Source organism: Physeter macrocephalus, chromosome 4 (genome assembly GCF_002837175.3).
Source record: "Physeter macrocephalus isolate SW-GA chromosome 4, ASM283717v5, whole genome shotgun sequence".
Lineage (NCBI taxonomy): Eukaryota > Metazoa > Chordata > Mammalia > Artiodactyla > Physeteridae > Physeter > Physeter macrocephalus.
The window spans coordinates 64,386,878-64,404,583 of record NC_041217.1 but is presented as its reverse complement, the minus strand read 5'-3'; the positions used below and the strand labels follow the sequence as shown (position 1 = coordinate 64,404,583).

The window sequence follows — 17,706 nt, the reverse complement described above, 5'->3', positions numbered from 1 at the left end:
GCAGGTTCAGTTCCAGACCACCACAATAAAGCGATTGGCACAACAGTGAGTCACACGAATTTTTTGGTTTCCCAGTACATATACAAGTTACGTATACAGTATACTATAGTCTATTAAGTGTGCAATAGCATTATGTCTAAAAAAATGTGCATACCTTAATTTAAAAATACTTTATTGCTAAAAAACGCTAACCATCATCTGAGCCTTCAGTGAGCCGTAACATTTTTTGCAATAGTAACATCGGAGATCACTGATTACAGATCACCATAACAAATCTAAAAATAGCAGCAAAGTTTGAAATATCGCGAGAATTACCAAAATGTGACACAGAGACACAAAGTGAGCAAATGTTTTTGGAAAAATGGCACGAACAGACTTGCTCGATGCAGGGTTGCCACAAACCAATTTGTAAAAAAACACAATCTCTGCGGAGCACAATAAAGCAAAGTGTTTTATTAAATGAGGCATAACCTGTATCACTGTTCTCATGGGGCTTAGATTCTAATGGGGGGAACAATATATTGGCATAATAAAGAAATATATTAGGGGCTTCCCTGGTGGCGCACTGGTTGCGCGTCCGCCTGCCGATGCAGGGGAACCGGGTTCGCGCCCCGGTCTGGGAGGATCCCACATGCCGCGGAGCGGCTGGGCCCGTGAGCCATGGCTGCTGAGCCTGCGCGTCCGGAGCCTGTGCTCCGCAACGGGAGAGGCCACAACAGAGAGAGGCCCACATACCACAAAAAAAAAAAAAAAAAGAAATATATTACAGTGTAACCTAGAAGGTGATTAGCAGCTGGAAAAAGGAAATATAGAGAAGTTATAGGAGAATGAAGAGTGTCAGGGTGGGTTGCAATATTAAATACCTGGATATCTGAGTAAACACATGAAGGAGTCAAACTTTGGGAGATCTGAGGGGAGACATATTTTATTTGTTTGTTTATTGTCTTTCCTCCCCTCTAGAAGGTAAGCTCCGTAAAGTTAGGAATTCTCTTATTGTTCACTGCTCTGGCCCAAGTGCCTATAACAATGCCCACAGCAGGTGTTCAACAAATATTAGCTGAATAAGTAAAGTAAATGAAAGTTAAAATTTACTTTCAGGCTGACCAAAACTGAGGGATGGGCCACAATCCTAAATCTTACCCTGAATATATCAACCTCCTTAATTAAACGGTAAATTCAAAGCAAAGAGAAAAGAAACCGAGTCAAGTTGGGGTCACCTTTCAGAAGGGAAAACTGAAAACTGACCTTACATGAAAAATGATAATAATCTGAATTCCCACTTTTAAAAAGCCAAATAAGAAATGGGCTTTTAAAAAAGCCCCAGGAAGAGATATGGGAACATATGTATATGTATAACTGATTCACTTTGTTATAAAGCAGAAACTAACACACCATTGTAAAGCAATTATACTCCAATAAAGATGTTAAATAAATAAATAAATAAATAAAAAAACACATGAAGGAGTCAAACTTGGGGAGATCTGAGGGGAGACATATTTTATTTGTTTGTTTATTGTCTTTCCTCCCCTCTAGAAGGTAAGCTCCGTAAAGTTAGGAATTCTCTTATTGTTCACTGCTCTGGCCCAAGTGCCTATAACAATGCCCACAGCAGGTGTTCAACAAATATTAGCTGAATAAGTAAAGTAAATGAAAGTTAAAATTTACTTTCAGGCTGACCAAAACTGAGGGATGGGCCACAATCCTAAATCTTACCCTGAATATATCAACCTCCTTAATTAAACGGTAAATTCAAAGCAAAGAGAAAAGAAACCGAGTCAAGTTGGGGTCACCTTTCAGAAGGGAAAACTGAAAACTGACCTTACATGAAAAATGATAATAATCTGAATTCCCACTTTTAAAAAGCCAAATAAGAAATGGGCTTTTAAAAAAGCCCCAGGAAGAGATATGGGAACATATGTATATGTATAACTGATTCACTTTGTTATAAAGCAGAAACTAACACACCATTGTAAAGCAATTATACTCCAATAAAGATGTTAAATAAATAAATAAATAAATAAAATTTAAAAAGCCCCAGGATATCCAATACCAAATAGGGTTTTAAAATTAGAAATGACCCTTGAAATACAGGACTCCTAAATGCTGAATGATCCATCAATTAGGCTCTCAGTGAGTTACATGGAGACGTGCCATGTAAGACAGAAGCCACCAACCTGGGAAGTGCCAGCCACTGTGCTACACCATCCTCACCCCCAGCTGTACTCCCCACTACAGACCTGCATATGCAGATCACTCACTGTGTACTGATGCCCTTGGATTTTAAGCTTGGTTGTGGCTGATTAGCTCATTTACTTATCCCTTGGTGCTGGTAAGTCTGAAGACATGGGTTGGGTCTCCATGGAAACCAAGAGACATTGATTCAGTTATCTGGCCACAAGTTACAACTCTGACCTTGCCCAGTGATCCCACTTATGTACGTCCTCAGTTACACAAAGGGACAGAATATGGTCTGTGTGTGTTTGTGTTACTACCCCCAAAAAAGAGCAACTCAAAGCACATGCTTCACGTTCAAGAAGGCTACAGGTGGCTGTTGAGGACTGACCGACCTCCTCAGGCACAATTACAACATCAAACCAAGGCCCTGGATACAAATCTCTCCATTAGCTTCTCCTAAAAACACTATTCAATTCTAGGAATAAGTGCTATCTGGACGAAAGCCACAAACAATTGGAGGGCCACAGGCAGGACATATTCTCCCTCCATCTTGCCTCCAGAATTAGCTCAATCTGGTAAAAAGGCAGGAATATGAGCTCCCTGGATTCCATGGCATGTGACTTTATTGATGGTGGGTCTTACCACATTACAGGTAATATGAGCTTCAGAACCTTCTTTCCTCTCTAATTAACCAGCAACGTCAGAGTAAAGCTGAAATCACCTCATCCTAACAGTTCAACCTCTGCAATACCGTACATCATTAAAATTTTAAAGGAGCTCATTGGGGAACTCCCGTAATAATTGAGTTGGAGAAAAGGGGCCAGTGATGAAGAGCATTTACCTGAGCTGATATTAACTAGGTTTGGCTCCTAATGGCTTTCCAGCAATCCCACTGTGTCCATGTTGCCATTTAAAAGACTACATTCTGGGGCTTCCCTGGGGGCGCAGTGGTTGAGAGTCCACCTGCCGATGCAGGGGACGCGGGTTCGTGCCCCGGTCCGGGAAGATCCCACATGCCGCGGAGCTGGCTGGGCCCATGAGCCATGGCCGCTGAGCCTGCGCGTCCGGAGCCTGTGCTCCGCAGCAGGATAGGCCACAACAGTGAGAGGCCCGCGTACCACAAAAAAAAAAAATAATAATAAAAGAGTACATTCCATTTGTCCCTTGCCCTTTCACTGTCAAGAGGGAAACTGAAAAATAATACATCATGAAGTATTGCAGTTTGTATTACAGTTCTCCACCCAATTCTCCCTTCCAGCACTACTGAGCTCGGTCTAAATGGAGCTCTTACAGCGAGGTGACAAGCAGAAAAATTCATCCCATGAATCCGTTGGGTGTCTATGATATCAAATAACATATCACTGAATGATATATTTTCCACTGAATTTACTGGCCACAGAGGCAGAGCCATTGGAAAATACTCAAGCTTCCTTGATAGCACCAATTTTAGTTTAATTTCCTTCTAAGTTAGGTGCCCGGGCCCCTTATGACCCTGTCACCTTTCCTCTCCTAGGGTCACACAGATACGACAGTCCTAGACCTAAGGAAGGGTTCCCACCCAACCATACACTGCTCTCCCACTCCTTGTCAAAAACATTCCCACTCCCCCACTGTACACATCAGGCAGTTTGTGATCAGGCTCCAGACCTCAGAGAGCTTGAGGTAAAGGTGCTGAGGCTAATGGGAGAATCTCAAAGAGGTTAAATGATTTGCCCGGGCCCACCCAGATAAAGCAGAGGCAAAGGAATTACTGAAGCTCAAGGATTCTGAAAACCCACTGTTATCCACTATAGGTCACTCTAGCCTCCAGTCTGGGAAAGTAAATATACGAACCAACCATATGAATAAGACTGTAAAACAGAGAGATAGTGGGTTAAGAGACCAAGCCACTGTGGTCTGGTCACTAAGGAGGATGGTGTCCCCATCCTGGACTCCCCTCTCTTGAACGTTCTCCTGAGAATCACGGGAAGCAAAAGCCTATCAATGGACAGGTGTATGGATGGTCTAGTTGCCAAGCACAACTGACTAGTTCCTGGCCTGGGGAGACGTGAACACGTGTCCTGGGGAATCAGCCGCATACAGTATACCTTGGACTATGCTGTAACCAAACAGAGGTCTGCACGGATGAGAAGCAGAGACAGGAAGATGATAAGTAAGCTTTACACCAAGACAACTGGATCTGAAGAAGGACTCAAGCTTCTGCCGTCACCCCTCAGCCCATGAACCAGGGTGACCTCGAGAAAGAAGCTACGTGGGAAGCTGCAGTAGCCACCTTACAAGAGATCCTGAGGAGAGATGGTAAATGGATCCACCTTCTGCCGGCCTCTGTTCAGTGATGATCAGTTCTGGCTAATCCACAGAGAAATGCACAAAAGAACAAAGGGAATGAATGGTTAGGAGAGACCAAAGCAGGAGTTCAACATGTACCCTAGATGTATCCCTGACCCTCCCCAAGCTTCTCCTCTGTCAACTGGAGGCCCCTCTCTCTCCCAGTTCCTCAGCCTCCTCCCTTTCCTGGCAAAACTCACCTTAGCCATCATATAGCCTCAAAACTACACCATCCTAAAACATCTTCCCTTTATTCTACCTCTACCCCAGGTACTGTTTTCCCTCCCATCTTTCTTCCACTACCCATCTTCTCAAAAAAGTTGGCCATATCACTCCATTTCTTCTTTCTTTTATTGTAAAACCCATCAAAATGCTGTCCTGATCCCTCCAAGCTTCTGACAAAGCTATTCTTGATAAGGTTACCACTGACTAACTGCCAATTCCAAGAGCAAATAGGTGGCCCTACTTTAAAAAATTCCCCACCTCTGCCCTGTCCTCCAGAAGTCCACTCACCCTGGCGTTTTCTCCTGCATCCGTACCATTTCATCAGAGCCTCTCCCAGGGCTCCCCAAAGCTATACCCTTGGGCCTCTTCTCACTCTGCGTAGGATCCCCTTGGGCACTTCTCATAATTATATGATAACATATCCTAAAGCTTCTTGTCCAGGATAGCTTCTAGATCTTCTTTTACAACTGCCTCCTGGACATCTCCACCTGAACGGATTCACGCTCCAAGAGCCAATTAACATATCACCTCTTCCAGGAAGCCTTTTCAACAACCCCAAGCAAATCATTCATTGATGCGTTTATCCATTCAGCCGACATGTCTAATGCCTATTATTTGTCGAGAACCATGCAAGATGCTAGAGATACAGGAGTGAAAAAACAAAACGAAACAGAAAGAGGAAGGTCCCTGCCCTCACTGAGCTTATGATCTTGTGACACAGACAGATAGTAAACCAACAAATAAATATGCACTTCAAATTATGATAAGCACTATAAAGATAATGAATAGCACATAGCAATAGGGAACCAAGGGATTTAGATAAGCTGGTACTCAGTCCCAGTGGCCATGCCTCTCTTAAAACAAGTTTACTCTTCTTTCAAGCCTCTGTTTAATTTACGTCTCTAAGCAATCTCTGCTAGATTGTTAATACATCAGTGCTTTGTTTTATTCATTTTTACATATCTGTCACATACAGGAATTTAATAAGTCTGATGATTAAAGGAATGCATGAGTAATTTAATTAATGAACCAACTGTTTATAAGATTCCATTTAGTTCTAAATTTGAGAAATGCACATACAACTAGTTAAAGCGCATTCCAATTGCTAGTGTATTACCTGAAATCTCCAGTTTCATTAAACGTCAGTTTACAGAGATTAAATTCAAATGTACATTTCATCTCTCTAAAATTGACTGGACCTACCTTTAAGAGAACCAAGTGTCGGCAGTGGTGAGAGAAATAGCACAATACAGGAATACTTAATTTCCTCAAAACCCAAGATTCCATTATCCCTTTTTTGATACAGCCAGGCCAAGTAATAAACAAGAGGGAGTGAATAGTTTGGGAAATCAGCCTCACATGGGGGCACAGTGGGATCTTTCCTAGCTGAGGCTGAGGCTTGTTTGAAAATACAGCACAGTTCAGAAGAAAACTTGGAAAGGGGTTATCTGAGGAATGGATGGACAGCTGCTGGCTAGTCCCAATGGAAGTATGCCTAGAAGGCTCCAGATCTGATAGTTAACAGTTCTGCTGCCAAATGTGCAGACAGGCTCCCAGAACAAAAGTCACCAATAGCAAACTCTGGGAGCTGGAGAGGAGGAACACGGATGCTTGTCTCCCTTTGTGTCATTCTTCTGGTGTGGAAGAACAGCGATGCTGGCAGACAGTGGAGACCGATGCAGATGGGATGGGACAGGAGGGACGGGTAGGACAGCTTTGCGCTTGCGGAGGAGTTTGATAAACAGGAGTGATGAGTGTACACTAGCAGCTTTCACACACACACACACACACACACACACACACACACTCACTCACTCAGGCATTCCCCAAATCCAAAAAACTTCCTTTAAAACCACAGAATATATAAACAGCTGACCGTCGGAAGGCTGCCGGAAAGCTCAAGTATCTAGCAGGTGGGGACTTGTTTTCCAAGAGCTAGTTCAATAGGACAGACTGAGAATTGTGATCTCACTGGGGTGTGAACACCAGAATTCAAGGAGCAGATGGTGTGATTTAGTGGAAAGGCCATTGGACCAGGAGTCAGAGGCTTCGGATAGCATCCCAGCTTCTCTCTCAGCTACAAAATGCAAGGGAAAAAAAGAAACCACCTCTCCTTATCTAACTTTTTAAATTGTTGTAAGGTCCAATAAAGATAATATCTGTGAAGGCTCTTTGAAAATTCAGAAAGATACAATTTTTTTCAACACATCCTTTGATGGCATTTTCTATGAGCCAATCGTTGATCTGCATGCTTTAAAAATATTAACCCAAAATGACCCTATGAGGTTGGTTAGTACAATTTTTTAAATTCTAGTTTTATTGAGATATAATTCACATATAGCACTGCATAAGTTTAAGGTGTACAACATAATGACTCGACTTACATACATCATGAAACGATTATCACAGTAAGTTTAATGAATATCCGTCATTTCATATAGGTACAAACTTTTTATAAATAGGAAAAAAATAGTTTTCCTTGTGACGAGAATTCTTAGGATTTACTCTCTTAATAATGTTCATATATAACATACAGCAGTGTTAATTATATTTATCATATTGTGCATTACATCCCTAGTACTTATTTATGTTACAACTGGAACTTTCTGAGGTTGGTACTATTCTTAACCTCATTTTAGAGAGAGGAAACAGGCACAGAGAAAGCATGACCTTCACCCAAGGTAACACAGCTAGTGAGCAGCTGAGCAAGGGTTTGGTCCCAGACACTCTGGCTCCAGAGTTTATGCTCTTAACCACTAGCCTGTGTTATTGTACACAGCTTCTAAGAATATGTATTCTTTTGCTCATATTAAAAAACCAACAATAATAATACCCAAGCCTGTATAGTTCTCCACATTTTACCAAAAGGCTTTTCAAGTTCATTACCTTATTTAATCCTCACAATAACCCTATGAGGTTGTTATTATTCTATTCCTTTGTATAGACGAGGAAATTGTGGCTTGGATATCTCTTGACAGTAGGACATGTGTTTCATATTATTTTTCCAGTAATGCAGAGAGCTGTGGAGTGCCCAAACCATTCATATCCACCTGTCCAACCCCTTCCATCTATGGACGTGGACTTTTAAAATAGAAGGACCCAACCAATAACAGAACACAAAGAAAATAATGTGACTGAACACCCTTCCAGTTAAAAAGTATCTTTGGAAGAATATCACAGTACATCCCAATGTGAATTATTTCATAACATCCTCTCCATTTTGACAGCTAGCGGAGAGCAGGCTCTAGCCTGCACACAGCATAATTTGAAAATTAAAAGGTCATAAGATAGGTTCTGAGCATAAGACACGCAAGAAGGCAAGGCTGAGCTGAGATTCTGAAAATGGGGCTGGAAAACCCGTGCTGTGGTTGAACTCGGGGCTTCCAGGTGCATACAGCCCCAGGGGAAAGATAGTTGCAGAGACCAAGCAACACTCCGGCCAAAGACACGCAGGGAAGGGTCTCCTGGGATGTCCTTCCCCTTTGGATTTCCAATGTCTACTTCATGGTACCGCCCATGAGGCACTAGCATGGCATGGTTTATGTCTCTGAAGAGCTGAGCCCTTATCCCAGTGAAGACGGTAGCCGTCACTGCGCTTGGTACTCGGGAATACGTGCACAACAGGAATCCCTGCTACAATGTGAGGAGGGGCAGGAGAAGGGGTGAGGGGGAGCCAGCAGCAGGGGAGGAAACTCTCGATGGTTATGTTAAAAAGGATTTGTTCCACTGTCAAAACCAGAAAGCTCTCCCGAAGAGCCAGCTTTAAGAAAGGAAGCCTGAAATGACAGAGACCGGGCTGGGATGTATTAAGGAGGCCCTTTGGAAAAGAGGCTGCAATAAAAGAGAGAGCATCAGGCCAAAGGCAGGTGTAGCTGTAAAGATCCACCTCTGGATGATGACGGCCAGCAATGCCTGGCAGCTGAACAGAAACTGGGCTCTAGTGTTTCTGTTGGGTCCTAGTCAAAAGGGATCCCAAAGCCGTGCTGACTCTCTAGGGCAAGGACAATCCTTTAAATCTCGCCCATTACTGGGTCTCCCCAGCGACTGGGAGAGGGCTCAATGACTACCAAACGCCTGAAAACTGTATGAGCCACACTTCGTCCACTCACCTGCCCATTCCCTTTTCTGGGCCCCACCCTGTCCCCAGTGACATCAACCTCTTCTCCACCCTGGAGCTGGGGGCCCCAGACCAAGCCGGCATCAGCTTCCACTCAGGTTTAGGCTTCTGAGTACTCAAACAAAGACATATTTGGACCCCCCTACAGAGAGAGAGGGGACTGTTTATGGGCCCAGAGGGAGCTGGCCCTAATCTGCTGCACACCAAATGATGACAACAATGTTAAGAATGAAAATATGGTTTGGGGGGATAGACCCCAGGAGCCCAACATTTTGGTATTTAAAGGAACTTTAATGAGCTTAAGAGGCTAATCTGGAGTTCAGGAGGGGGTGTTTTGTTTTGTTTTGTTTTGAAAAATCCTTTTAAAAGTTCCTGAGGCTTGATAGGGAGCAGGCAAGAGAATTCTGAGTCGAGGAGTGGCTACTGTGTAACTGAAGGGGCCCAGGCGGAACTAGGAGAGGAGGCTGCTCCAAAGGTCCCTTCTCACTGCAGCAGCAGACCCTGGTGCTCAAGAGATAAAGGATGGTTCTTTCCAGGCTGGAGAAGTGTGACACCCAAAGAAGCAGCAAAAAAAGTTGAGAGTGAGTACACACTATCAGCTAGCCAGGCTTCTCACCAAACGACTCCCCGTCCTGGTTTACTGGTGACATCAGACTCGGGCACTTCTCCGACCCCCTGAAAAACATAACCCAGCATCCATGAAGGTGCCAGGCACACTCAGAAAGATGTTCAGGCGCCCAAAGAGTGTGGTCATGGGATCATGCAAACCTGAGCGTAATGCCCCTCACCAGGTATTGTAGCTGAGCCCTGCTCCACAACTGGGTGGACCATTATGTTGTGTATCTAAAAGACGAATTTGTTTCCTCCAAGTGAGAAAAATTAAAAGAGGACTAACAGTCCATAAACTTGGCATGGGGGAAAAATGAGGCAGTGGATGAGATGGTGTTAAGTAATATCATGTGCTTGCAAGAGTCAAGTTAGTAGAATTCCACAGGACATAGGGGAGTGAGGGGGAGGCAGATGGGATGGGGCTAGATGTGAAGTCAGATATGGCATGTGGCCCATTCCTAGCACTGCTGGATGTCAAAGATCTTTTTAATATGAAGAGTTTAACTGGCCCATGAGACAAGGTAGTCCAATCCACAGTGGCCAGATACCTACCAGGGTTTGTCCATTATAGGGTAATGATGATAAAATACAAATCTATCAGGGTAGAAAGCCACTGGAGGCCTAGAGAGTCAGAAAAGCCAGACATATTTACTGTTATCCAAAAATAGGATCCCCCAACTGGAATCTGGAAAGGCTAGAAGAGACCAAACTCTTTCATGTGACTTCAGTTAAGGACTAGGAGAAGCACAGTCCATTTTGTATTTTTAGTTGTTATGACATTATGGTGCAATAATGGGGAATCTGGCAAGGGTTCCATTAAATTCTAGCGAACCCGAGCATGGCAGCCAGGTGACAAGCTCTACAGATGATCTGGTTGCCTTGGTTCGCAACTGAAAAGTACAGCACGGAAGCAGGTTTTAAAAATCCTCTTTTAACTGCCCAGATGGGGCTATTCGCAATGGGACCAAGTCTACCAGAAATTGGTAGGAAACCAATGTTGGGCCACAGTTTTATTCCTCTGATAATGTCTTCACTAATACTTCACTGTTTCTGCTGCATTCCAATTGCATCTGCTGTCTAATGCCAAAAGAAACTTAATCCCTATCCTAAGTCTCATTTTATTTATTTTCAGTAGTGTGAAAACAAACATGCAGCAAGATTATAGTGTTTACACCTCCTTTTTAGCTGATATAGCTCTAATCCTCCTGCTAATTAATGCCAGGGCCACAGCAATTTTATTAATTTCATCTTGGTTAAAAATATAGAGACAGATAATTGTGCTTGACTAAAATAACAATTTGACATTTGGAAGGTGTTTGCTTCATTTCAGCAAGACAGTTGGCCGGGTTTCATTTAATATACGACAAAGAGACACAAAGCTGCAGCTGACATTGGTCAATAATAACATAACTAATTCTAATTGTGATAAATTGACTAAACTGTCCCACATCGCACTACTCAAGGAGACGAAGGAGAAAATGTAAATCGTGAGGCGTACCAAGTTTTTCTGTGGGTTCCAGAAAACAGGCACAAAGGAGAAAAGGGCCTCTTTTGTCCAGAACCTTTTCTACATTTTGTTCCTAAAATTACCAGCTTCCCCAAACTGAATCTGAAAAGGCTGCTGGCAACGCTGATCTACACATTGCTAAGAAACTTTCAGAAAAACATACAGGGCATTCATTCCTAGGGGGAAGCCTTAGGCATGCTGGAAACTGGACAGGGCTCTTCCACATAGGACCCTTTCTGCTTCTGTGCAGGGTGGGGTGAGGGGTGGCACTGCCCACCCCATACAGCCTCCAATCCTCCATACCCCACCCTGCAAGTGGCTTACCAAGAACTCCCATCTGAAGATATGGGCATTTAAATTTCCATGTTAGAAAGGTATAAAAAAAAAAATTGCAAAGCATTAAAGTAAAGCTAAGATTTCATAGTTAAGGCGGAAATTACTTTTAAACCTTTTTATGGTGGATGTGATTGCACTTTTTCCCCCACAGTCCATTTCCCAGTACTGTACAACTATATTTAACAATCAAATTAACGGGATTCAATATGGGTTACTTCGATCTTGATATAAAGCAACAATGACATTTTGTATATCAGTTTACTCTAAGAAGCTTTAATAAATTCCTGGCAATATAATGAGTATTTTAAATCCTTGCCTATTTTCTCAGTTCTGAACAGTAGGACCCAAATAATTTATTTGACCATAAAAATTAATTAGCTGATAATTTAATGAATGGAATTGTTCTCATTAGAGAAACAGTACCTACTCATTAATTCCAAAAAACCTTCCCAGAATTAAAAAACAACAATAAAGAGGGCTCTCTAAAATTAGTAACAGTATTTTAGGTCACACAAAAATTATAAATCAGAAAAATGAAACTAAAAAGCAAGACAAACAATGAACTATCAGAAAAGCTCTTGTCACTGAAATCTGAACAGCAAAAGCAACTCCTTAGCCAGGTGGATGACAAAATCCCAGAACTCTATAATATGTAAAACTGGATTGGATAAATAACTTTTTTAGTGTGCTCCGTTTACATTACGGATCAAAAGAATCCCACAAGTCTACTCTGAAAGGCAATGTTCATATCTAATCCCCAGAATACTATTAATATCTACTCCTGCTCTCTAATTTTATTTCAACATTTTAAGTCTGAGATTCAGAAAGTCCTACCTACGGACCAATACATATAAAAAGAGAAAACACCTCTGAACGAGGAGTGTTTCCAATCACCCTCTAAATAAAAAAAGAGATAAATCAGCCTGCACAAACACAGCCACAGCCCATGGACGGTGCTTATCCCAAGCTAAGCTCCCCTGCAATTTAAAGCAGACATCAATTTATTACCTAGCTGTGTTTGATTTTTATATTCCTAAATTTTATTATGCCAGGAGTGAGGCCAACAAAAGATAGAGTAAAAATCTAACAACTGCCTCTGTAATTTCATCTGTGGGCTTTTTTATGAGGAACTGATGCCCAATTTTGATCTCCAAGTAATGTCACAGTAATAAAACCAAACTAACCCTCCTCCCTACACATACAGCCTACACTACCTTGAGAAAATGCAGTATTAGTTCATTACTGATCCTAAAAGAAATCATCACCTCAGCCATTTTCTCCTCGGGGCTGCCAATCAGCAGGTTGAAAGATAAATACAGAGAAAGCTTTAAGTGAGGGATATGTACTTTGCTTCACTGGAGTCCCCTTCTTCAGAAAAACTGGTCTGCTCCAAAAGAAAGGGGAGAAAACATGGACTGGCCCTCTGAGAGAAGGTTTCCCAAGGCCTGCACTTTGCTGACATGTGGGGAGTTATGATGTTATAAGAGCAGCCCTGATGACAGCAGTACTATCCCACACTGCTCCTAGGATGTCCAGAACAATCTAAGGGGTAATGATAAACTTCATATGTGAGGGGAGAGGGCCCCGCCTGACACACAGAGCCGCCAGGCACATGAAAGAAACAATATAAACTTGATTTAAATGTGGGATCCCTTCCAGAAGGCTTAATTATCTATTGTATTACCACATTCCTGTTATTCAGCAGCCTCTTCTTTCTCCAACGTAAGTCCAACTACAGTATTTGTTTGCAACAAATTCAGGGAAAACTCCAAACTAACCAGATCCTAGAGGACTCAGTTAAATAGGGAACAGGAGTTATGTAAGTAGAAGTTCCCCAGGCTGGAAAATACCTTGCTTGTCTGCTAACTTTCGGGAACGCTGAAGACAGCTGAGTCCAACGTTTAAACACCCACACCTACAGCATCCTGATGTTTTATGTGACATGATGCCCCTTCATCAGTTCTGTGCATGTACCATCCCACCGAACTAGTTATTTTTCTTTGACGGCAGGCACGTCATGAACAATAAAGGTCACCTCCAGTTCTTAATTTCTGGACATTAATAAATCAGTTTTCTGCACTCCAGACTTAAATGCTTATTTGTTTTGGATGCTGAGGAGATAAATTATTCCTAAGAGTGTCACAGTGTATGAGACAAATATTTAACAAAATACCCTGAAGTCTTAAAATGAATGGCTGTACGTCTAAGACGCCACTGTCAACTCAATTCTTTAAAATTAGACAGATATGGTGTTTGACATCAAGAAGGTGTAACAACTAGTTGATAGAGCAGAAATTTCACTTTTTAACTGGCTGCCTGCCACCATGAATAGGCAGCTAATAATTCAAATGCAACAGTGCTCAATAGCCAGAAATGCACATACAAATGGCTAACATAAATAGGATAAGCCCACTCTGTTAATATTATGTTTATGAACTTCACTGAAGACTGTACATTAGCTATATGTTCTTTTATTTTGATGTGTAAAAACAGCATTTGAACTCCATAAATTTTGGAGACAGGGCACTGCCTGAATATTCATTTTCGATGAACTGTTCCATAATTTACCACCACCATTGTCGTATCACTTTAACTTCCATCTTAATTTCCTTTCCCCTTGCCTTGGCTGGGTCTCACATTTTTAAAAAGATCCAAAGAAAAAAAGCAAAAATTATTTTTACAAATGTATTTGTTAAAGAGGAAATGTGCTCTCTGTGACTGTTTCATGACTATTATCTAAAATTGAATTGCATCTTCCTGGAGGATAAATTTCTGGTCATTCCAGACAGCTTCTATTCAATACTTAGTCCTGCAGTCTCAGTAGAGGTTTTCAAGAAATACTCAATAGTTAGGATAATATAGATGGACAAAGTGCTAGGCTATAATATAAGCCTCCTGAAGGCAGGCTCCGAGACTTTTTCTCAGTATCCTCCTATCCCCTAGCCTAGTGCCTTGCCTGTAGAAGCTCAAAGAGCTTGTTGAATAAAGGAATTTGTCTTGAGCCTAATTTTAAAACAAACAAACAAACAAACAAACAAACCACCGTTTCTTCTCTTATAGCAACCACCACGCAGATGAATGCCATTAAGATTATTAAATATATTACAGCCCTGCTTGGTTAAAGAAGAACAGGATTGGGACGGGGAACAGAGGAGGGAAAAACGGAATAAAATTAATCTGAAAAAACAGTGGAGGCTCTGGGCACAGACAAGTGCTGACAGTGAACTAAAGAGACAAGCAACTCCATTTTGGCCATCTGTGTTTCCAAAATATATGTTAAAATCAAAATTAAAAACCCTCACTGTAGCATCAACACCTCTCCAAACAATGTAGCTCACACTACTCTGTAAAATCTTCTTGGTTCTGGCCAACAGCTGGCAAGTTGATCCCTGCAATTTTCCCTTTGCAGAAATAGCTTTGTGCGGGGAGAACTGACCCTAGTGGGCTAATAAGCCCAAACCGCTCCAAACCTGGGAAGCTGAAATGGAGGGGACATTGTTGTGTTAAGTACTTTACAACAACTGTTTCTTCTCCTCTTGACACAGCCTGACTTCCTTAAAGAAGATTTGACTGGCCAGACAGCTGTGTTGACCCTTAAGCCTTCTTTGATTCGTGATTTTTTTTTTTTCCACAAACAATAGAAATTCACCACCCAAATCCTTTCCTAAGCTCCCATACTTTTGAATTTGCTAGTGTTGTGCCTGAAGGATGTGGACATTTCAGTAATCTATAAGCACAAAGATAAAGATTGGGACTACACAATCCCAAAACCTTCAGACGAAAAGCAACAGGGGAAAAAAAAAAAAAAAAAAAAAGAAAAAAGAAAAAAAAAAGAGCAATCAACCAGAAGCTTTATCCAAAGGTGGTACTTGAAGTTGTGTGCACAAAATCTGCTTAATTACCTAAAAACAGCCCTTTTCGCTCAGACACTAGAGCACTAAACAATCAAGAACAGATACAACCACATCTTCTTTTTTAAAAAATTGAAACCGTAATCACCACTTTGGATAAAGGTGATGCGTGTTCACTCCTTTATATATTTCTGTATTGCCCAACTCATCCAAAATCAAACACCTATGTTTTGGTGTGCTGAAAAATGTAAAATTATCTTTTCAGAACAAAACAAAATGCCCAGTACTCTATCCACATGGGGGTAAAATTCAAGCTTGCTATAGCAAAGGAGTGAGAGTAGTAGAAAGAATTTTTGTGTGTGTGGTCACTGGATCTGAGTGCTTTGTCAGTCTGTAGTAAACCTCAGAGCCCAGGCAAATCAGAAAAGAAGATACTTCTGTTCTCTCTCAGAGCTTTTTGTTATACTGGGACTTCTCCTGGACACCTCCTTTCATGGTGTGTTTTTAATAACATGATAGGAACTGCTTTTCAGGAACACTAACCCTCCCTTGATTATCCTCATATAGTGCTGTCCCTTTCATTCACCAGTGACAAATGCAGAATTTTCCTGCCCATGCCCCGAGGGCACTCCGTCACTTATGCAGTCCTCGGGTACAAAAACAGAGGCCTCCGTTTCAGCCACTTTTCTTTGCTTCAATACCCGGCACAGCTCGGTGAAGTCAGCGTCCCTGTTACTGAGCTGTTTTGACCAGGAAAGGCAGTCCCCCACCCCCGCCACCCCCCCACCCCAGCCTACCCCCGCTTAGCTCTACTAAGCAACTCCAGGCCTGGCCGGAATCAGGAAATCCTTCAAACTCCCACCCCCCAGCCTCATCCAGGCTTTAGACATTATGGAGATCTAGAATCGAAATAATCCACTTTCTTAAATACCTGTCTCCTAGTTCTCCTCAAATGACCAGGAAAGGCAGTCCCCCACCCCCGCCACCCCCCCCCCAGCCTACCCCCGCTTAGCTCTACTAAGCAACTCCAGGCCTGGCCGGAATCAGGAAATCCTTCAAACTCCCACCCCCCAGCCTCATCCAGGCTTTAGACATTATGGAGATCTAGAATCGAAATAATCCACTTTCTTAAATACCTGTCTCCTAGTTCTCCTCAAAACACACCAGAACGTTCGCGTCGTCGACGGGAGGAAACTGAACCTGCGGCGTGGCAGAAACGCATCCCCCCCTAGATGGGAATTAGGGAGGAGGCGGAGGATGGAGGACCTGGCCTAACTGCTCCTATGGCCCGAGGGTTTTGCAGACAACGGGGAAGGGGCTGGGGAGAATACAGTGAGAGAAAAAGCAAAAGGGGTGTGCGCTGCCGCGGAGCTCAGAGGGGCAGCAGTGGTGTTTCCGAGCCCAATCTGTTGGGGACCCCAGTGGACAAAGCCAAGCGAGGCAGGAGCACAGGGAACCCAAGCTATGGAATCAAGACCACCTCAGCTCTGCGCATAAGCGCGTGGGTGGCGCAGACAGATGGGTAAGGTGGAGGGGGAGCCGGCGAGCAGAGGTGGGCCGCTGGCCGCCCCCAAGGGCACCCCCGTGAAGCAGGGAGGGGAGAAACAACGTTGATGAGGTGGGGGTACCCACAAAGGAGTGTCCTCGGGGAATGGCCAGGTCGGGAAAACTGGGCGAGCAGACCACAGCGGGAGCCATCCCTTGCGCTTCTGCGGGGCCTGGGCCGTGGCTGCGTGCGCCGGCACAGTCCTCTGCCGCCCTGGGGAGCGTAGAGGATGCGGGTGAATGGGCACCTGCGCATCTGGGCACTCGGGTGCACCTTGCTCCCTCCAGAAGCATATGAGGGGGTGAAGAAGGACAAAGTCTCCCTCGCCCGCCGATCCAGTGTGTGGGACGCGCTCCGAGGCGCGGGCACTTACTTCTCGTAGTCATACTTGCAGTAGAGCTTCTTGTCCCGGTAGAAGCAGGTGGTCTCCAGGGGCTCTTTGCAGGAGGTACACTGCACGCACTGCTCATGCCAGAAGCTGTCGTTGAGCCGCAGCAGAAACCTGTCCGAGATGACCCGTTGACAGCCCTCGCAGACAGACTTGGGGCTCACCGCTCTGCCTACGGCAGCAACAGACGTCCGCCCGTGAGCCGAGCCGGCCCAGCATCCCGGCCAAACCCAGCCCGGACCAGCTACGGATCACTCCACACCCACGGATTTACCCCCGCGTCCTCCCACCCTGGGAAGCCCCCCTGCAAAACATCCAAGCTGAGATTTGGAGAGCAGAGCAAAATCAAACCAAATGGCATTTCTAATAAACAGGGACTATGTGGGAAGGTTTCAGTTCTACCAGGGGAGGGGGTAGAAATCAATAAGGGGCCTTTAATGATCAAACCTACCCTGGTATGCGCGCAAACGTGCGCACACCCTGTAAAATCGGCCTGCAAATAAATTTGTGCTCCCAGGTTTATCACGTAATCACTAAATCACTCACTATGCTTGTCTCTATTGTCTATTATTAAAACCGTGAGTGTGGAAAAAGAATTTTCTACTTTGTTGTTTGGTTTTGTCT

The 17,706-nt window shown here is 43.5% G+C and overlaps 1 protein-coding gene across 1 annotated transcript in view; it reads right to left on the bottom strand.

Annotated features, from left to right (window-relative positions):
- The window catches only part of LMX1A (LIM homeobox transcription factor 1 alpha), a 159,309-nt gene that overhangs the window by 140,547 nt on the left and 1,056 nt on the right, over positions 1-17,706 (bottom strand). The window contains exon 2 of the mRNA XM_028488140.1: positions 17,068-17,326. Coding sequence (XP_028343941.1) covers positions 17,068-17,326 — 259 coding nt within the window. The remainder of the gene's footprint in view (positions 1-17,067; positions 17,327-17,706) is intronic.